Below are 21,482 nucleotides of genomic sequence, written 5' to 3' on the forward strand. Positions count from 1 at the left end.
CTGCTTTTTCACACATTGAGCAGCAACACATACAAACGGCCATCACAACAAACGAGAGTCGAACTTTGTACATTTAAACACCAAAATGTTCAAGCAAATAATATAATTTCATTACGACCAAAGTACTTTCGCATAGACGGAGCAACAACACATACAAAAGAGAATTCAACAACAAGCTAACTGCGCCACCAAACCATATGAATTCATCTAGCAAGCCTCTGCTAGCTTAATGCTAACTTTTGATGCCAAACGCCATAGTCTGGCTAACAGAAGTTAGCAAGGGTGTTCCGGTAATTGTAAACCTTCAAACAACTGTTACTTTATCCCACAATGAGCAAAAAAACACATACAAACGTACGTTAGGTTCAATGAGCGTTTTCGAGGGCCCGTTCAAAACTCACCGACATACCAACGCGCTCCCTGATTTGTCGTTGGAAAAATCCTCGTCACTGCTATCAACTTGACGTTTCCCTTCGGAGTTACCGGCAACAGAAGTCAACGATCAATCTCGTTGAGGGAACGGCGGCTTTTGCCAAGCTCTTAAACAAACACTGAGCTTCCTGGAGCCATCGTTCAAAGTCGATCCAAAGTAGATCCAAAGTCGATCCATATTAGTTCATGTTTGCGGCTTGGCTTGTGCTCAGTGTTTGCGCATCGCTGGCAGTCATGTGACAAGCATGCCGGGAAAAAAATGGAACAATTTCATTCTCTTTTTCTGTTAGGGGATACTACATTCCATCACAGTATCGTTTTGCTAGAGGGTTTTCTTGGAAATTCAGCGCAATTCCTGTATTGTTATATCACTGGTATCACGATACTGCTGCTTTAATTTCAATGAATTGGTTATTCTATTTTGATACTATTGGTATCATCGAGGGACTTTCTCCCAAGCATTCTCAGTATTATGATACTATAGGTATGGTGATAATTCTGATATTTAAAATGCTCCCCCCCATGAGATTGTTGGTATTGGGTTTTCTTCCATTTTACTGATTACCAATCAATCTCTGTATCATGATACCACTGGTATTATGATACCGTTGGTATCATATTTGTTTTTCTTCCAGTGAATCATTTATTGTCATACCATTTGTATCCTAGAAGGTTTTCTCCCAATTGATCAATTATGATGCAATCTCTATTCTATGATGATATTGGTGTTGTTATACAATTTTTTTTATCGTATTATCGTGTGTTCACTGTATTGCCAATGACTTTGTTCCAATGTATTGATTATAGTGTAATCTCCGAATTCAATATTATTTGTATCACAATACCAATGTTCCAATCTATTGATCGTCATGTGATGTCTGTATCATACTCTTGGTATCATGATACTGCTGATTTACTTCTGATGTATCAAGCGACCTATCGTAGATGGTTTTCCCCCAACATGTTGATTATCGTGCTGTCTCTGTATTGTGACGTCATTGGCATCGGTGACGTTTTTACCGTTGTATCGTGTTATGGCTATCGTGATACCATTGATATTGCCATACTATTTTTGGTGAATATGGTTTTTCTAACAACGCAATGATTAGCATGCATTGTGATACTGTTGGTATCACGATACTATTTGTATCATAGATGGGTTTTCTACCAATGTATTAACAATCCCATTCTGGCTGTAGTATGATGCTATAAGAATCAATGGCAAAATATCAAAATGATAAGATATTACTCTCTAATTCCCGGTTCTAACATTTTAGCCGTCCAAGATGATGAAAAAGTCATTTTAATCAGTTACATTGTAAACGATTGATTTGTGGCCTTGGAATTAAAAAAGAGATCATATTGTGTGCGTAACAGCTCCTCTCCAAGAATCTGGCCCGTTTTGTAGCAGCTGCATAATTAAAGAGAGTGTGAGTAAATATTTCAACAAAGTCCAGATGGAAAAGCGAATGACTAAATGATTGGTCCAAGGGCGGAAATCTTTTCCGCCGCGCTAGTAGAAGTACTCGTTCAACTGTTTTGACTTCTCTAAAAGTGAAAAAACGGCAGATTCTTAAATGTACTTGCCGTAGATATAATTAAGAAATTTGTATTTGAACACAAATGTATACAAAAATATAACAATACTCACATGCATATATTCTTTATCATCTGCAAAAAACATTTGCGTTACAGTGCCCCCTGGTGGGCAAGGCACACACACCAGAAGGAGCACAATGTGAATGGGCACTAAAGAATGAAAAAAGTCATCAGGAAAAAAAAAAATATATACTCGAGTAAAGTACAGATACCTTGAAAAAGTATTTCTGTTTATAAAAGTGGTCCAGTGGTTTCAAGAGCGCAGCTTGTTCTCGTTGACTCGTCTGCTGAAGGGCTGCGACCCGCCAAGGCATGACCTCATCTTTTGTCAACGCCTCGTGTGTTCCTCGGCGCTTTGGGACGTTTTTAATGGCTCTGCTGTGGTGACCTACGACCTGTCAGGGACTCCTGTGGCGTTTGAACCACAGGGGGTGGGGGGGGCTCAGGGTTCATCACCAGTGTTTTATGGCCTTAAGAGGGCTGAGATCAATTGAAGAATCCCCCCCCGTCATTGTTGTTACTCGTTCTTAGTTGTGCTGGTACAGTTGCTGCGACTTCAAATGACTTGTTTGGTGTTTATTGTTTTTATGACTTAAGCATTTGGATGCGGTTTTTATTTTGTTTTCATTACTTTATGAATTTTTGTTATTTGAATTTGTATTATTTTGCTTTTGCATCTATTTTTCTGCTTGGTGTTTATTATTAATTGATTTTATTTTTATTTGATTATTTTGTTGTTTAGTGGAGCTATATTTTTATTTTTATTATTTGTATAATTTTAGCTTGATTCTTTTATTTATTTATTTTCATTTTGTAGGATTTATTGTGAATAATTCTGGTGTTTATTATTTTTATTTTAAGTATTTTAATTATTTTTAGTAGTTTTGAGGCATTTGGTGTTCAATATTTCAATTCTAATTATTTAGCTTATTCTATTGTTATTATGTTAGCATTTAGCTTCTGACGAGTCGCTAACGTGGCCCAGCCTCGTTTCTGGCTTCTGGCTATGTGCTGCTTTTAAAGCGTGTGACCCGTTTGCCTGGTTCGACTGGCGTCACCCGAGCCCGCGGAGGACATTTGACTTGATGAACAGTGACACGGTGACAGCGAGTTTAGATTGCCTCAACTCACTTTTCAAACACATGCCGCTTTTTACTGTGAAAGCTAATAAAATCCAGACGCGTTGTTTGCTTTGCGTTGGCTGGCCTTTCTGCAATGAAAAGTGACAAATCCACGTAATCTGCTTTTCCCGGCCGATTTAAACGTCTGATGATCAAATGAGGATTTACCGAGTGGCTTGTCTTCTGTGTGACTGCAAAGCAGACTCATTAGAAACATTGAAGCTAATTGTTGCCGCTAATCGCATTAAGATGAAGAACAAAGTGACAGCTGGTGGTCTGGAGTCGCGACAGACTCGACTAAATGGCATCGGCCCCTTTTTTTAACCTCTGTCATTGATTCTTTTGGCCTTGTCGGCGTTCTAAAAAACACAACTTCAGGTTCATCAAAGGCACGAAATGTTCTTGGATGTTTTGGAAACTACGCCGTAAGGTTCCTTGAAGATGATAAATTGTCTTTGATGTTTACGAAAACACAACTTCAGGTTCATCAAAGACGCTAAACGTTCTTTGATGTTTTGGAAACTATAACATTAAGTTATTTGAAGATGATAAATTGTCTTTGATGTTTACGAAAACACAACTTCAGGTCCATCAAAGACGCAAAATGTTCTTTGATGTTTTGGAAACTACAAAACTTCAGGTTTCTTGAAGACGCTAAATTGTCTTTGATGTTTACGAAAACACAACTAGAGGTTCATCAAAGACGCTAAACGTTCTTTGATGTTTTGGAAACTACAACATTGAGTTCTTTGAAGATGATACATTGCCTTTGATGTTTATAAAAACACAACTTCAGGTTTATCAAACACGCTAAATGTTCTTTGATGTTTTGGAAACTACAACGTAAGGTTCCTTGAAGGTGATAAATTGTCTTTGATGTTTACGAAAACACAACTTCAGGTCCATCAAAGACGCTAAATGTTCTTTGATGTTTTGAAAACTACAACATTAAGTTCTTTGAAGATGATAAATTGTCTTTGATGTTTACGAAAACACAACTTCAGGTCCATCAAAGACACTAAATGTTCTTTGATGTTTTGAAAACTACAACATTAAGTTCTTTGAAGATGATAAATTGTCTTTGATGTTTACGAAAACACAACTTCAGGTTCATCAAAGACGCTAAACGTTCTTTGATGTTTTGGAAACTACAACGTAAGGTTCCTTGAAGGTGATAAATTGTCTTTGATGTTTACGAAAACACAACTTCAGGTCCATCAAAGACGCTAAACGTTCTTTGATGTTTTGGAAACTACAACATTAAGTTCTTTGAAGATGATACATTGCCTTTGATGTTTATAAAAACACAACTTAAGGTTTATCAAAGACGCTAAATGTTCTTTGATGTTTTGGAAACTACAACATTAAGTTATTTGAAGATGATAAATTGTCTTTGATGTTTACGAAAACACAACTCCAGGTTTATCAAAGATGCTAAATGTTCTTTGACGTTTTGGAAATTACAAGGTAAGGTTCATTGAAGACGCTAAATTGTCTTTGATGTTTACAAAAACACAATGTTAGGTTAATTGAAGATGCTTAATTGTATTTTTGGTATTGATGAAAACACTACAAATTATTGTGTTGGACATTTACAAAAATGCACCATGTTAAGTTCATTGACATTGTCTTTGATCTGTTTGTTTACAAAATGACTGTCGTTTTATTGAGGGTGTCTTTGAGATTCAACAAAACGCTATGTATGCTCATTGAAGACCCAAAATTGTCTTTGACGTATACAAAAACATATTTAAAAATGAACATGACAGAACTCCCGCCAATGCAAATGCTCTGTAAACCGGATTAACGCACCAAAGCGCACCTTGTGGGTGTCACACTGTTAGCATTGGACACGTTGCTAACAAAAACAAAGGCAGCGGAGTTGACGTGGGAAGGAAACAAGCGAAATCTGACATCACTTTTCCTCCCGTTTCTTGTGCTTCCCCCTTCTCGACCGCAAGCGCTGCTCGCTCGCTCGCCCCGCTCGCTCGCTCATGATTCCCAGGAACGCTGCGGTGAAGTCACGGAGCAGGGAGTGACGCTATTAAAGGTTGGAGTGCGGAGGCAGTGATGATTTATGTGCCGTAGTCGGTAAACATGACGAAGAATCATCGGGCAAAGCATCAAAACGGTGCGTCGAGCATGTACACAATCATGAAGCCATGTTACATACTGAGGATGACCGTTTGTATAAACAAATCGGAATCGCTGTATAAAAATCCCAATAGTAATTATTAGGGAGTAGCGAATGAGTGAAGCATTCTGAACACATCCCAGCCTCAATCTTTGAGTGGTAGTTGGGGAGGGGAAACGCTCGGAGTGTGGAGGCAGCGGCACTTTGACCTCACTTTAGAAAGACATTCACTCCCACTCTCTCTCTCTCTCCCTCTCTCTCTCTCTCTCCCTCTCTCTATTTCTGCATCGCGCTCTCAGTGGCAAAGCAGCCGAGCGGCAGCGCCGAGGAGCCGACGACGACACCTTGCCGGAAAGGCTGCTGCTGAGCATCATGCTGGCGTCGCCGCCGTGCGTGCACGTGTGAGGGACACTTTAACCGCGGGTGACGAGAAGGCTGTATGGTAAGACGACAACCGCTTTCATGCAAAAAAAAAAAAAACATCGTTTATGATGAGTGGAATGTTCCCTGCATTATGTTCAGGTTTTTTTTTGTTTTTTTTTTACAGCAACAAAATGAATGTGGAGGTTTGACGTGAGCAACATGCTGCAGCACTTGCTAGTATCGCAATGGTTGTCAAAGTAGGGGGCTCAGTCTACAAGGGGTCCGATATCCGTACCACATGACGTTACAACTTAATTCCCGTTAACATTAATGCATGATGTTGACGAAAAAAATTAATACATTCTCAACTATATTGTTTTGAACCACGTAAAAATAGACATCTCCATTTTTTGTATTTAACCAAAATGTTTTTTTTGTTTTTTTTAGATTATTTTTTTATTTAGGGTATTTAAAGTTAATATAAATTAAGCAAGTGTTTCTCAATGTGAGATATGTGGCAGAATAGCGGAATAAAATTTAACAATTAAATCATGCAATACAATCCAAAATGTTATGTTTGTTTTTTTGAAAAAAAATTCATATATAATTTTTAAAGTACAGTTTGTTAAATATATTTAACTTTTAAGTTCAGTTAGGACAGCACAGTTGCATTGAATCCTTAAATGTGTGTTTAAACATGTATACATTTATACTACTTTTTAATGGGATGAATGAATGAATTAAATAAAAAACTAAACATTTAAATAAAAAAATATTTTAGTGAAAATCAATTTAATTTAATTAAATTTTTAATGAAATTTCATTTTCATTAAAACTATGGCTTTATTCACATAACATTATTTTCCTAAGATTAAGGTATAATGTGTTTTTCAAAGAAAGGCAACAATTCTCTAAAATATGCAAATGTATCAAATACAATAATAGATAATATTATGCCTTTTGTGTAGTGCGTCTGAATTTTGAAAACATACTTCTTTATTCTAATAAGATTTTTATATGACATTTTTCTCCCCCAAAAATACTACTTTAATGTATTTATTTATATTTTCAACTTTATTCTCATATTGAATGTTTTTTTTTACTATCTCGACAAAAACAAAATCAGATTTTATTATTGATGGTGAAGATTTCTTTTCCCATGAAAATATGCAACTTTATTCACATAGAATGACACATTTATTCTCGGAAGGTTAATGTGTGACATTTTTCTTGCAACAATTCTGAAAAATATGTGACTCAACAAAAACAAAAAAAAAAGGACTTTTGTGACAATATACAATTTTATTTTGTAAGATTCATGTATCCTCGGAAATGTAAGACTTTTTTTTTTGTTTAACGTTCTCAACTATCGCCTTGTTTACTTTGAATAATTTTATTCTCGTAAAATTGCAAAGTTTTTTGTCAGTGTAAAGTGTAAAGGGAACCACTTTGAAAAAATGCAATCAGGAGCCACAATTAAATTTTTCATCAGTTCGAATTCTTTTTTTCTTCCCTGGTGAAGGTTGACTGCGGCAAAAAAAAAAAAAAAAGCGGATGGTACAGGGAAGAATTAATGAGCCTTTGAGTCCATTAGCGCTGCTTAAATCTGGCTTAGTGTGTTTTTTAAGTTGACGCTGATCTTCTCCTCGCAGCTGCGAGAATGGCGCGTCGTGTCATTGCATTTTTTGCGTTTAGCAAAAGCAAAAAAACAAAACATGAATTATGCCAAAAACATGTAAGAAATTGCTTTGTAAAGTGTGTTTTCTAACTTTCTGGCAATTAAGTGGCTGGTCATCACACACTTGTTTTACAACGCCAAAGCGTTTTCATACATATGTGGACGCTACTTTACTACTTTAACCAATCACAGTCAAGCTCTCACAACTTTGTTTACATTAGAGGGAAAATCAGAAAAATCGAAAATTTGTTTCGGGGGGTTGAATGCCAGTATTGTTGTTTTATATTGTGACGTTTTGATATGTAAAAATAAATAAATAAATCAGAAACGATTTCAAAAGAGCTAATATCGGCCGATTAATCAGTCGGGCTCCAAACAATTACGCAAAAAAAGAGGCTTAAAGCTGTTTATTGGTACTTCCAATTGATGTTTACTGTCAAACTAAACAACAACCAAGATTTACATGTTGCGTATTTTTAACTACACAGGATAGCTTTGCCTTCGTAAAATCAGTTTAGCTCAATGCTAACGATACAAAACACCCTAGTGGCCACCGGCTATCATATTTTGTCAAAGTTATTATTTGATTGGCAAACACCAAACTTTATGTCCAAGGTCAAATTGAAATGTTAATCCTTTGAAGCTCCTTTAACTGAGCTCTGACCAGGTACGCACGTGGCATATTTTTCCGAACTCTGCAACCACGTAGAGGGCAGAACAGACCTCTGCCAAGGCAGACCGATCACAAAGGTACATTCTCATACGTGCGTCATGTTTTGTCGAAGTGTTTTGGAATACGATGTTCCGCCGAACGCTTTTTAGCCAATTAAACAGCATTGTTATAGTCCAGAACCTGCGCATGAGCACAATTTATTAGTTTGACAACATTTCGCAGGAAATGGAGAAATCTGTTAATGAGGTGTTTCTTTGCCTCCCAAAATGACTTCCAGATGCAATTTGGTGGATTGGAAATCATAAGTTCAATCGCACTTTTTGTCACTTTCTAAAAGCGGGAGATGCAATCCGGATGGCGGACTCGGGCAAGCCGCGCCGCTCGCAGCTCGGCTCCAACATTCCCGGCTTCTCGTTTCCAGGCTGGAAAGTTCTCGTCCGTCTGCCAGAGTGTGGGAAGCGACAGCAATCTCTGGATTCTCGCTTACTGAAGTTGAACAGTCCCCATGTCTGCTTTTCATGCAGTTAGCCTTGCAGACTTGTCATTTTAGCTTACACCAAACTGCAGTCTAAATTTTTACGAGCCAGCACCTGACTGCACTTTGACCCCAATGCCCCCCCCCCCTTCATAACCACTTTCCACACATGCATCTTCTTTAATTTTTAACAAACAACTACGCTGTTATTTACTGACTCACACGTCACTCACCAGACCAAGCCCCGCCTATTGAAGCCACTCACATTCAAAGTCACAGATGCTACAGTGGGAGAGAGAGAGGTCTAACCGGGGATAGGGTTAACGGTCAAGACAATAAAATCCAGAGAGGCCCGATGAGAGGCGCCGGCTGCATACCTGCACCTCAGCACAGACTTTCTAGGATATTAGTCATGTATAATGAGGCGACTAGGGGCAAGGCGACAAGTTTTAGCAATTTTTGTTGAGCTATGGAATATAAAACAGATGGTTAATAGTTCTTTCTGCCATCCAGTGAGAGCATTTTCTTTCTTCAAATTCACTTTTTTCCCTCCATTGTAGATCGATCTACGTGACCCGGTTTCAAGGTGAAGCGTCATGGCCACAAAGGTTCTTGTGATCTGCCTCCTCGTGAGCACCTTGCTCAGTTTCTCGGCGGCGGGCCTTGTGAAAAAAGTGCTGCGCCACCGTCGCCAGGTGCCCCAGGGGCACAACGTCACCTCACCTGGAGCAGACCACCAGCCCGTGGTCTTCAACCACGTCTACAACATCAACGTCCCCGCCGGCCACCTGTGCTCCGTCGACCTGGACGCCACAGAGAGCACAACGTCTGCGGGAACGGCCGTCACCCCCGGCCGACAGCTTTCTGCGGATGGGGAGAGCCAGATCGTCTTCACCCACCGCATCAACATCCCTCGCGGGGCGTGCGGCTGTGCCGCGGACCTGCCGCGCATCAGAGACCTGATGAACCGCATCGAGATGCTGGAGGGTGAAGTGTCGGCATTGAGGAGTCGCTGCGGGGGTGGCGAGGGCGTCTGTTGCGGTGCGCAGGCGGCAAGGAACGTGAAGACCAGGCCTCTGTGTGGCGGGCACGGGAACTACAGCACGGAGACGTGCGGATGCACGTGCGATCCCGGCTGGAAGGGAAGCAACTGCACTGAGCTTGAGTGTCCTGAGGGTTTCTTCGGGGATGACTGTTCTCACAAAACCTGCCCTGAAAACTGCAAAGATCGCGGGCATTGCCAGGACGGCAATTGTATCTGCAAGGAGCCCTGGACCGGTTCAGACTGCTCCGAACTGGTCTGCCTTAAAGACTGCTTCGGTCGTGGGCTATGCGTCAACGGAACTTGCCACTGTGAGCCCGGATTTTCCGGGGAGGACTGCGAGCAGCTCACCTGTCCCGCCGACTGCCACGGCAACGGCATGTGCATCGACGGCCGATGCGCGTGCACGGCGGGTTACGGCGGCGACGACTGCTCCCGCCTCACCTGCATTAACGACTGCAACGGCAGAGGCGCCTGCTTCAACGGGATGTGCATCTGCGACGACGGCTATCAAGGCGACGACTGCAGCCAGTTGGCGTGTCCGAACAACTGCAACGGCCGAGGCCAGTGCGTCAACGGGCGGTGCGCGTGCGACGTCGGCTTCCAAGGAAACGACTGCGGCGAGATTTCCTGTCCAAACGATTGCCTCCAGAGGGGGCGCTGCGTCAACGGGCAATGCGTTTGCCAGGAAGGCTTTGCCGGCGAAGACTGCAGCATCAGGACCTGCCCATCGAACTGCTACGGTCGCGGGGACTGCATCGAAGGCCGCTGCAAGTGCCACGCCGGCTTCACTGGGGACGACTGCGCCCTGCTTAGCTGCCCCAATAACTGCCAAAATCGCGGCCGCTGCCTGGATGGACAGTGCGTGTGCGACGAAGGCTTCGCCGGGGAAGACTGCGGTCGGAAGGCGTGCCCCAACGACTGCCTGGCTCGGGGCCGCTGTGATGACGGCGTGTGCGTCTGTCAAGAGGGATACTCGGGCCACGACTGCTCTCGGCTCACCTGTCCAGATAAGTGCAACAGCAGGGGGCGCTGCGTCAAGGGAAGGTGCGAGTGTGAGAACGGCTACGAAGGGGAGAGCTGCAAAGAGCGAAGCTGCCTCAATGGGTGCCACAACCGAGGACTCTGTGTCGAGGGTCGGTGTGTCTGCGACGAGGGGTACATCAAAGATGACTGCTCTGAAGGTAACCTTGAGATGTTCTCCACTATTAAATACTCTGAACCGAGGTTTCTCAGGGTTCAAAGATCTCTTACGTCACATACATTTTTCCAAAGACCTCGTTGTAATCCTAAAACCAGTTAACATGGATTTTTGACGTCCATAACCGTTGTTGCCACTGAATGAGTTAAACACCATGTGTAGTGAAATTCCATGAGTAATTTAAGATTGTGTATAGATGCCAAAAGATGTTGGCATGTTTTAGTGAAAACATTTTTGAATCATAGAATAAAGTTGTATTTTTTGAGAAAAAGCCGCACACCACAACCCTATGAGGGCTTTTAATTTACCCAAAGCTATGTTAGGGAGGAATAATTTGTTTAGTATGTTACTTTTATTGGCACGTCAGTTCCCATATGTTGATCGGCACGTTTTTAAATGACACCGCATAATTTATTGCAAAGCCGCATAATCTATTGCAAATGATTTTGCTGACCCCCAAGGTCACGGCTCCTGGAGCCCAGTTTCAGAACCACTGCTCTAAATGGTTTTACCTAATATACGTCTGGAAGCCTTTTTTAAAGTCACTCCCCGCCGATCCCCCAAAAATATATTCATGTGTGCACTTTTTTTCTATCTTTGGCGTCTCTTTCACGACTTCCAGATGTTTCTCTGGAGCTCGCATTAGCTTGTGCGTACTGGACCATGAGAAACGTCCAACTTTTTTTTTTCTTCTTCTTTCTTCCAGTGTCTCCTCCAAAGGATCTCACCGTGGGTGAGATCACCACGGAGACGGTGGACTTATCCTGGATCAACGACATGCTGGTGACCGAATACCTCGTCACGTATGCGCCCACCCAGCCCGGCGCACTGCTGTTGGACTTCACCGTGCCCGGAGACCAAACCACCGCCACGGTCAAAGAACTGGAGCCGGGTTTAGAGTACCACATCAATGTATATGCCGTTCTGAGCAACAAGCGGAGTGTGCCAGTTAGCGCCAGGGTGGCCACAGGTACCAAAAGGCGCCCACGTCAAACTATGTGAATAAAATGTCACTATGTGAAAGCTAATGGAATAAAAATGTTGTCATATTTTTGTTATATTTCCACATTTCAGCTCTTCAGCATTCACAACCATTTTTAAAAAAAAAAACAGAAATAGCATTTTCTAGTTTTTTGATGGTTTTGGTTTGAATCCCCGCAGATCTTCCGCAGCCAGAAGGTTTGAGATTCAAGTCTGTGAGGGAAACCTCCGTTGAGGTTGTGTGGGAGCAGCTGATCTTTCCCTTCGATGGCTGGGAGATCTACTTCCGTAACATGGTGGGTCCCGTTTGAAAGTCTTCCCGGGATTTTATGAGCGCGAGGTGTCGAAGCCAGGCCGTTTTCCTGGAAATCCTTGCTCAGCACAACGCGGATTTAATTGATTCCCCAGGGTTTTATTTTGACGTATGGAAAATGATGGAAGAAAGTTTGAATGTTGTGAAAAAAAATGCAGTGTTTAATCTGAGCCAGGAACTACGGTACTGTGATGACTGTTCTGTCAGAGGAGTGCTGTAGTCAAGACCAAGTCAGGACCAAGACTTTAAAGAGCCGAGACTAAATCAAGACAAGGACTTTGAAGGTTTCAGACAATGTCGAGACGTGGACTTTAAAGACTATGACTAAGGGTTTGAGATGGAGTGAAGACAAAGATTTTGAGGGGTTGAGACCAAATCGAAACCAAAGCATTAAGGAACCAATATCAAGTCAAGACCGAGACTTTGAAGGGTTGAGATGGAAGCAAGACCATTATTACGAGGACTTGAAACCAAGTCAAGATCAAGACCTTGAGGGTTTGAGACCAAGACGATACCGAAATGTTGAAAGTAGACCAAAAATTTAAAGGGTTGAAGCAAAGTCACAACCTAAACTTACTTAGAGAGCTCAAGACCAAGACTCACACCTGACCTAGTTATTTGTTAACTAGGTCAGGTCTAATTCTCCATTCTCTCATCTGACATGTACTTATTTTTGTGTACTTTTTTTATTTTAAAGAAAGAAGAAAACGGAAAGGTGGTGAGCACAGTTCCCTCGTCGCAAAACCGCTTCGTCCAGTCAGGCCTGGGGCCGGGTCAGGAGTATGAGGTGTCTGTCAGTGTTATAAAGAACAACACCAGGGGACCGCCAGCGATCCAACGAGTCACAACCAGTGAGTTTGGACTAAATTGACTGTTATTAAAAATAAATACAAAAAGCTTCAGTTGTGTGGAGGAGGAAGAGACGTATTTGTTTTTGAAAAAGGACTTGAAAAGTAGAAGTAGTAATTCAACTCCTGTACTTAAATTTAAAAAGTACAAATTCTTACGTTTAAAAATTATTATTATTAATTTTTACTGTCAATTTAACAGTCCCAGTTTTGATAACTGAACCTCTGTGCATGCAAAATTGTTTCCCTCTCCTTAACTGAGATGAAGAAAGGCTTGTTTTGTTTTTTAAACTATGAGCTAGCCAGTATTGGCTGGATTTCTGCTATAAAACATTGTGTTTCCATAGCTTTTCTAATGTTGCTATTGAACAAAAAATACTAAATTATCTAATGATAAATGCAAAACAAAAACGCAACATCATTGTATGTCTTTTTTCAGATTAGACAGATTTTTTTTTTTCATGCCAGAAGCTGGTGGTTTTTAGGCTGGCACAAGACACAATGCATTTGCTATGAACCATTTTTATGAATCTGAATCTGTTGTGTCCAAAAAATTAATACTCAAGCACCTGAAAAGTCTTCCCCGCTAGCGCTGTACTTCCCACCCTTGATCGTGACCAAAGCAAAATGGTCTGTGACGACCCTCTGGTAATGTTTCCACAGTAACACGCTGGCTGTCCGGTTCCACTAAATGTATATTTCATTTTGTTGACTTGGCATGCTTCACCGTTCTTTTTGAAAACTATGCAAATGTCACCCTGCGTGACGGACCATTTCGTTGCTGAGGTCCTTTGTCGATGTCATCTGCGCACAACGTGTAGACATAGATCTTGGAATTAGCGTTTAGGTTCGCTGCAATCTGAGCTCCCTGAGTGCTCCCTGGAGTTTTCTGAAATGACTTCTATGTCGTGCTTGAGCTGAAGTCTGTCATCAGACTTTTGTTGTACGGCTGGGACCATTAACTGGGTCATTTCAAACACGGATTCCATTTGTTTTTAAAGTGCTCTATAAATAAAGTTGAGTTTTTTGTTAACTTTCAACCAAGTGTTGGTCTTGGCTCCTTAAAGTCTTGGTCTTGACTTAGTCTAAACCTCTTCAAAGTCTTGCTCTTGACTTGGTCTCCGCCCATCAGAGCTCTGTCTTGATTTCTTAAAGTCTTGATCTTGACTTGGTTTCAACCCATAAAAGTCTTGGACTTGGTCTTTCAACCCTTCTTGTTATTTCGATACTCCACAAAATCACACAAGTTTCAGCAAACTAACTCAAAAGCATCGATCAGAACAGTGTTTGCGAAGTAACAAACGGCCACTGATGGCGTGACCCCGCCCTCCGCAGATATCGATGCCCCCCAGCAGCTCCAAGTGTTGGATGTGAGCGATTCCTCGGCGCTGATCAGCTGGTCTGAGCCGGTGGCAGAGACCGACCGAGTGACCCTGTTTTACAAGCCCAGCCGAGCCTCCTCCGAGGGCGCCAAAGTGGAGATCTTCCCGCCGGACAGGCAGCACAGCCTGGAGGGCCTGAAGCCCGACACGGAGTACACGGTGTCACTCGTGGCCCGCAGCCGGGACGTCAGCAGCGAGCCGGCCGCCACCACCTTTACCACAGGTGGGCATAATACAGAATGAAAGGAAGGTTCTGTGTCACAGAGGTGGGGGGGACTCAAGTCATGTGACTTGACGCAAGTCAGACTTTTAGATGGGATTGGTTGTCTTAAAACTTGAAAGACTTGACTTTGACTTGGTATTCATAACTTGAACATATGTGACTTACTCCCAACTCAAAGTAATAAACATGTGTTCATATTGTGTGAAGCATTGGACGCGCCCAGGGAGCTCCTGGCTGTGCTGCAAACTGAAGAGAGCATCACCCTGATGTGGCGCAACAGTCTGGCCGACGTGGACAGTTATCGTGTGAAATACAGCCCGTTATCTGGTGCGGCCCACGGCGAGGAAGTGTTCCCGCGAGGATCAGGGCAAAGCACCACGGCCACCATCACGAGTAAGTGGTAGTTGCAGTCTTGCTCTTGGTGGGATTGCGTTATGCAAGGCCCGATCTGGTCTGTGGTCCTGAAGTTTGACACCTCTGGACTAGTCAATGTGGTGGTTGTCCAGGGCTGAAGCCAGGGACCGAGTATGGGATCGGGGTGACCAGTGTGAAGAACGAGCGGGAAAGCCTCCCAGCTACCATAAATGCAGCAACGGGTGAGTGAGACGCCTCATAATCCTGAAGAAAAATTCAAAATCAGATTCATGACTGATGGTTTCCTGTCAGACCTGGATCCTCCCCGAGGTCTGGAGCAAACCGAGTCCACAGAGACATCCATTAACATCCGATGGGAAAAGCCACATGGTAAGGTGTCACGATACCGGCTGGTGTACGTCTCCAGAGACGGACAAGTCGAGGAGGCGGAGATCCCAGCCTCTGAGACTACGTTCGTCTTGCCGGACCTGACTCCGGCCACAAGTTACACCATCACCTTGACAGCGGAACGAGGCCACAGGATGAGTTCGCCGGTCACTCTGGCTGCATCCACAGGTGGGTGGAGCTATCGGGGGAGTGGGAGGGCGTGGGGCTCAGCACCTTAACCCACTGAATTCCTCACAGGTACTCTTGGAGTCGTTTAATTGACGATAAAAGCATTTCTATCCTTGTCTGGCATGATAATTCGCAAAAGTTGAATCAAGGTCACTGGGTTCTTCTTGGTTGATCACTAAAAGTAAACTCAACAGTGTTTATGTAGTGTAGTTCTGTGAAGAGTGCATTGATCTTTACATGGCAGAGACCAAGAACCCCCTAAACCAACACATGGCACAGCATAGAAGGGCAACCTCTTTGGTTCCAGAGTCAGCAGTCAGAGACATTTCCTTGGAGGACAGCAATGTCTGGGTTGAAAGAGGTGCGAAAGAAACCATCTTCCATCACTTACAACAATGTCCTGATATCCCTCCCAAGTATTGTCTCAATCCATTTGCCACTAAGTAGCTGTTTTACCACCAGGCAGGCAAAAGACAACAACCCTCATGTGATCACTAGAGGGACGCATTCACCAGAGCCATAAATAGGGGGGCTCTGCATGTGAATTTTAGAACTAAAGAAGCCTTCTGAACCAAAAGTGAAACGTATCCAACAGCTGTTAGGGCCCACAATATTTCGTGGCCGTTAATTGTATTTTTTTGTGTTGGTCCTCCCTGATTGGTGGCCCTCGTCCCCAACTCAACCAACCACTCGGTGCAGGGGAGAGTGGCCTGATCGGTAATTGGTTCCAGGAGTGCCACCAGCTGCACTAACGCCCCCTTTCCGAGTCCAGTAGCCTGCATTCAACTGTTGCGGATTTTCTAGATGTTGTTTTAAAATGTTCTCCAGATGTGCTCACCCCAACAAAGGCAATCCATACAGCAGGTTTGAATACGACATCCCCTCCATCCAGGAAGATGGGATGTCTCCGTGTCAGGTTGTGAGAGCTCAGTACCACCATCACCTCTTGAGGGAAACATCTTTTAACACACCAGTGGCGGGCCAACAGGTTTCTGGTGGGCCAACAGTTTCTGTAATTCCAACATGATATTAGTGGTATGAAGAGGTGGATCGAGTCAGTTAACTTAAGTCCCCACTGAAGGCCCAGGTACCAAATGCAGGGACCACCACTGCTTTGGTTTTGCTACTAGAGGGTACTGCTACCACAGTTACCGCTTTCAGACAGAAGAGCTACTCGAGAACTTTAACATTTTCTTCTTACAGTGCTTTTTTTTTTGCTGCTTAAGAGTTTGAGGAACTAAAGACGTCCAAATGTTTTTCCACTCTTCTTCAATTGACCTTTGGCCACATATCCTCCTATAGTTCCAGACTTTTCACTTGCTCCAAACCAAGCACACTGTGAAAGGTCACTTGCACCGCTTCTAGATTTTCCACATTTGTTTACTGTATTCCAGGAACTTGTTTTTGTGGTTTTGTTAGCTGCTGCTCTGAGCCACCTTTAGCCACTGGTTGTGTCTGACCCAGCAGAGGCGGCGAGGTCCTCCGTGGCCAACCTCACCTTCTCTGACGTAACGTGGGACGGCTTCACGGCCTCCTGGGGCCCCTTGGGCGGCGACTTTGACAGCTTTGTAGTGGAAGTAACAAACTTGGACAATATGGCGCAGAGCCAGAACTTGAGCGTGTCGGGCGGCGCGCTCAGCCTGGGCCTCTGGGGCCTGAATGCCAACACCAGCTACATGGTGGGCCTGTACCCCCTCTACCGGGGCGCCTTCCTGGAGCCCGTGTACGCCGAAGCCACCACAGGTACCGGCGTCAGTCCTGGTGCCTCGCCTTCGCTACCTTTCGTTCCAATAACCGCTTTGCAACAAAACAGCGTGAATGAACGTTGGTCAATGATGTCATAAGCATTCGTGATGCTTCCAATGAACATCAGTGCATGGCTATGATACTGCGCATGCTCCCTTATTGACATGCAAGATGTTGATTTTGATTTTTGACCATTTTTTTATGTGGATAGGCTGAATTTTGATTTTTTTTTTTTTTTTGCTTCTTGTGTTATTGCTTCAACATGCCCACATAGAACATTTGAACAGGGGTGAACTTCTACACACTGTGCATGTCTCACAAAAAGTCAGATCTATAAGGATGTCAGCCTTCCAGAAATGTCACCCCAAAGCTGAAGATCCGTAACTTTTTGTGACGTTTAAATGATCACTGAGCTGCTTCAACAGTGTTGACTGATGTCAGTTCACTCGTACTGTTCTTTTGTATTCCCCTTCTTTTGTCTGTCGAACCGCATGCTGCACATCCTTCGCAATAACTTTTCCATAACCACCACCACAGAGATAACCCCGTCACTCGCTCAACCCTGGGACACATCACATCCTTCCATCAAAGTGCATGAATCTCGGCCCCGCCCCTGCATTGATAGGCTGCAATGACTGCAAAAGCAAATTGGTCACGTTTCCTTAAAATCATTTTTTCATGACCATTTGAACAAATCAAGAGCATGATTGATTTGTTCTACTTTTGTGAAGCCACACAACGCGAAATGTAGACGGGCCAATCGCGACGCGGCAAAGAACAGACCCAAAACTAACCTAAGTGTCCCAAATTTTAAACAGTGTTACGCAGGATGGGCAGAAATCAAACAATTGTGGCTTGCTTGTGTTGCTGCCTTCCCCAAAATATTTACAGCGACAGATTGACTTTGTGTAACTCAATATAATGTTTGGCTCTTCCACTAACACTTCCAATACCATCACTTCAAACTTCATTTTGCGCTTATGGGGCTCTCCCAAATTTTCTTTGGTGAAAACCATCCAAGCTACCTAAATCGTCAAATCCTCTTCGCTATTTGGGATCTTACTAAATCAAGCCCTAAATGTCTAACAATGGTTTCTCCCTTCAGCGCATCAGCCATCGCTAGGCCAACTTTTCGTGTCCAACGTGACGTCCGAGAGCTTCTCGGTGGTCTGGAACCACACCGAGGGCCACTTGGACGGTTTTGTCCTGGAGATTATTGATTCCGATTGGCTAATGGAGCTAAGGGAGTATAACCTGTCCCGCTTGGTGACGGCACAGCAGGTTTCGGGGCTGCGGCCCGGCTCAGACTATGTAGCCTACCTCTACGGGACGTACAAGGGAGTCCGAACAAGCGCTGTCAGCGCTGTTGCGACCACAGGTATTGCAAGCGTACTTTAAAAATAAATAATCGTCAGTGATTTTTTTTTTTAATTGCTGCTGTCGTCCCTGCGAAGGATTTAATACGCATCAAGTCAATTGTCTTCCTGACTTCTATTTATAGTCCAAGACTGACCTTAGGCCACTTCCTTTTTGCCTGCTCGTATTGCTGACTTTGTATCTTACTCATGAAGGCAAGCACTTCATCACCAAACCACCAAATTACATTTGTCAGTTAGCGTACAGATCAATAAATGTGGCGTGTGCAGCACTACGAACAAATGGCCTCCAGCCCCAACAGTTGCGTGTGTGCCAGTCATCAGAATGCTAACCGTTCTTCTTACCTTTGGACTTCCACATAATAGTTTTTTACTGTAGTCCAGGTTGCGTCACAAAATCTGATTTTTATTCAGCATAGCCGCTCAATCATTTATTATTCATTTATTGGGTTGTTTGATTTCAGGCAGCATGTTTGGTGAGTGTTTGGCAGGTCTGCCTCGCAGTTCTTTGGTTTAGGGTTACATGGTCATACAGTGTTGTCCTGGTACTCTCTAATGGCTTCCTCCCACATTCCAAGACTCTAAATTGTCCCGAGTTGTGTACGTGAGTGGTTGGTTGTCTATGTGTGTCTTGCAATTAGCTTGCAACCACTGTAAGATGTCCCCCGTTTCCCATCTAGGTGACAGGCGATCCTAGTGAGGAAAACCAGCATAGAAAATGGATGGATGTTTAATTTTTGGGGCAGGCCCACTAGAGAATTAACTAAGCACAGTGAGAAAGTATTTGTATCACTGCAGTTTTTGACGGCTTTGCAGGGACGACACCACAGTGATCTAGTTTGTGCCTCCAAAGTGATTTGGACGTTGTTTTTAGTTTCACAAACATATGCTGTATATCTCTTTCTCCCCTCCTTGTAGCTGAAGAGCCAGATTTGTCCCGGCTAGTTGTTGCTAACGTTACCTCAGACAGAGTGTCTCTGACGTGGCGGGCGGGCGCCAAGGCGTTTGATAACTTTGTAGTAGAAGTCAGAGAGTCTGCTTTGCCCTCGCAGGCGATGGGTCAGGCCTTGCCAGGCCACGCACGCTCCACGGTCATGGCCGGCCTTAAAGCCCGTACACGCTACGACATAAAGCTGTACGCCAACGCCGGCGGCCGCAACACGCCGCCGCTTTTCGCTGTCGCTACAACAGGTAGGCCCCTCCGAGTGGCTCCCCCCCCCCCCAGGCGACTCTAGACAGGATGCCACTCAACGGGCATGTTCTTCTTTGTGTTCAGAGGACACCCCCGTGTTGGGGACCGTGACCGCTCAGTCGACCGGTCCGCATAATCTCAGCGTAAGATGGAGTGCCGCGTCCGGCCACTTTGACGGCTTTGTTGTCCGAGTCGGTGACACCGAACAACTGTCTGAGCCGCAGGAGTTCAGTCTGCCCGACCACGCCACAAACATTACCGTCTCCAACCTGATGGATGCCACGAACTATAATGTGGAAATTTACGGCTTATCTCACGGCCGCCGCACTCCCTCCACGCTAGTCCATGCCGTCACAGGTACCCCCCCAGCTTCACTCATGTACTCATCACCTTGTTCACTGCATGAAGCCAAAATCTGAAATTAGGCAGACCTTTTCCTGAATTAGACCAGATTAAGTGATCCAGAACAAGCTTTCCTAGAAAGCAAAAAGTTGGTGGCATTGGGTTTTCTTGTGAGATTTCAGCATGAACCTACTTGAACCTTTACAAGTTTCATTGTTTCAACGGTAAAATTCACAACAGCCTCCTTATGTATAGGTCAGGTCAAGCCCCCCTTTAGCCCAGGGAGAGAAAGATTGTGGAGCAATGCCTTTTCCCACTAAATTCAGATTGTTACAGAGTGTTGTCATCAGGTTGCCCCAGACCGGAGAGGCTGGAAAAGTTACATCACCAATGGAAATCGTGCCTTTTAGGTTCATCCTGAAATTTCACCCCAAAGCCTAAGAGCTCTAACTTTTTGCTTTTTGTGGGTAGATATCATAGCCAAGTAATACGTTGGCCTTGTTCACACTGCCTCCAAATCGGATTTGGTTTACATATCGGATCTTGGACTGTTCAGATCAGGTAGGATTTGTCGAGTCCACACACCAGGTATAAGCATGGGTTGTTGTGTTAATGACATAGGCTTCAATGGGTAGGCTACGCTTAAGACAGAAATAAAAACACAGAAGTATGAGCAGTCGGACACAAATCCAGTCATACACAGTTTTTTTGTCAAGTTCTATGCAATTGGGTCTACCGTGCAGCGAGTGAATTGGTAGCACCCACAAAGTTACGACTAGAAGTAGAACTGCTTCTGGTGGTTTGTCTTTTCCACACCATTGGAATCTAAACATCCAGACTGAATATTCATCTAAAAACCTCTTTGTATGGCAGTGTGAACAAACCCTTGGATACAAAGTTGATCTATACGTCACTTTTAGTATGTACAGTAATCCCCCGCATATTTGCAGTTTACTGTTAACGGCGGATGATTACTGTGTACATCACTCGGAGGATATATTCCCTCGAGAAAAAAAAGCTGGTAGACACTTTGCTAATTTGCTTTTGCAACCCTTGCATGCATCCTAAATGAAAAAACATCACAAACTCCCCCGAATCCCCCCCCCCCCCTTCCTCCAGCACCTTTGCCCAAAGTGGAAAACCTGACCATTTCCAACGTCACCCCCTTCGGCTTCCGTGTGTCGTGGGGAGTGAAGCAGCGGCAGCCGCGGGAAGAATCGGCGGCCTCCGGTGGGGCTTTCAGCCACTTTAACGTAGTGGTGACCGACTCGGGATGGCTTCTGGAGCCTCAGGAGTTCACGGTTCCAGGAAACCAGAGTCACCTGGATGTCTGGGGTCTCATCACCGGTATAGGCTATGAGGTCAGGCTGACGGGCATGTCAAAGGCGGGTCTCCTCTCTCGGCCCCTCACCGCAGTGGCCGTCACAGGTA

At 44.0% G+C, this 21,482-nt stretch overlaps 1 protein-coding gene across 3 annotated transcripts in view; it reads left to right on the forward strand.

Annotated features, from left to right (window-relative positions):
- LOC144034130 (tenascin-like) overlaps nucleotides 1-21,482 on the forward strand; it is a 36,691-nt gene that overhangs the window by 8,435 nt on the left and 6,774 nt on the right. For 2 of the 3 annotated variants that reach the window (XM_077542690.1, XM_077542691.1), the window contains exons 7-15: nucleotides 5,586-5,728; nucleotides 9,036-10,701; nucleotides 11,425-11,688; nucleotides 11,880-11,995; nucleotides 12,710-12,863; nucleotides 14,196-14,465; nucleotides 14,673-14,858; nucleotides 14,972-15,061; nucleotides 15,132-15,395. In XM_077542690.1, coding sequence (XP_077398816.1) covers nucleotides 9,072-10,701; nucleotides 11,425-11,688; nucleotides 11,880-11,995; nucleotides 12,710-12,863; nucleotides 14,196-14,465; nucleotides 14,673-14,858; nucleotides 14,972-15,061; nucleotides 15,132-15,395 — 2,974 coding nt within the window. In that variant the 5' untranslated portion in view covers nucleotides 5,586-5,728; nucleotides 9,036-9,071. Of the gene's footprint in view, nucleotides 1-5,585; nucleotides 5,729-9,035; nucleotides 10,702-11,424; nucleotides 11,689-11,879; nucleotides 11,996-12,709; nucleotides 12,864-14,195; nucleotides 14,466-14,672; nucleotides 14,859-14,971; nucleotides 15,062-15,131; nucleotides 15,396-16,862; nucleotides 17,139-18,246; nucleotides 18,520-19,435; nucleotides 19,709-19,793; nucleotides 20,067-21,170; nucleotides 21,480-21,482 lie in introns of all 3 variants that reach the window. The other variant, XM_077542689.1, reaches the window with a different exon arrangement.

The sequence above is a fragment of the Vanacampus margaritifer genome, chromosome 14 (genome assembly GCF_051991255.1).
Source record: "Vanacampus margaritifer isolate UIUO_Vmar chromosome 14, RoL_Vmar_1.0, whole genome shotgun sequence".
In the NCBI taxonomy this organism is placed as follows: domain Eukaryota; kingdom Metazoa; phylum Chordata; class Actinopteri; order Syngnathiformes; family Syngnathidae; genus Vanacampus; species Vanacampus margaritifer.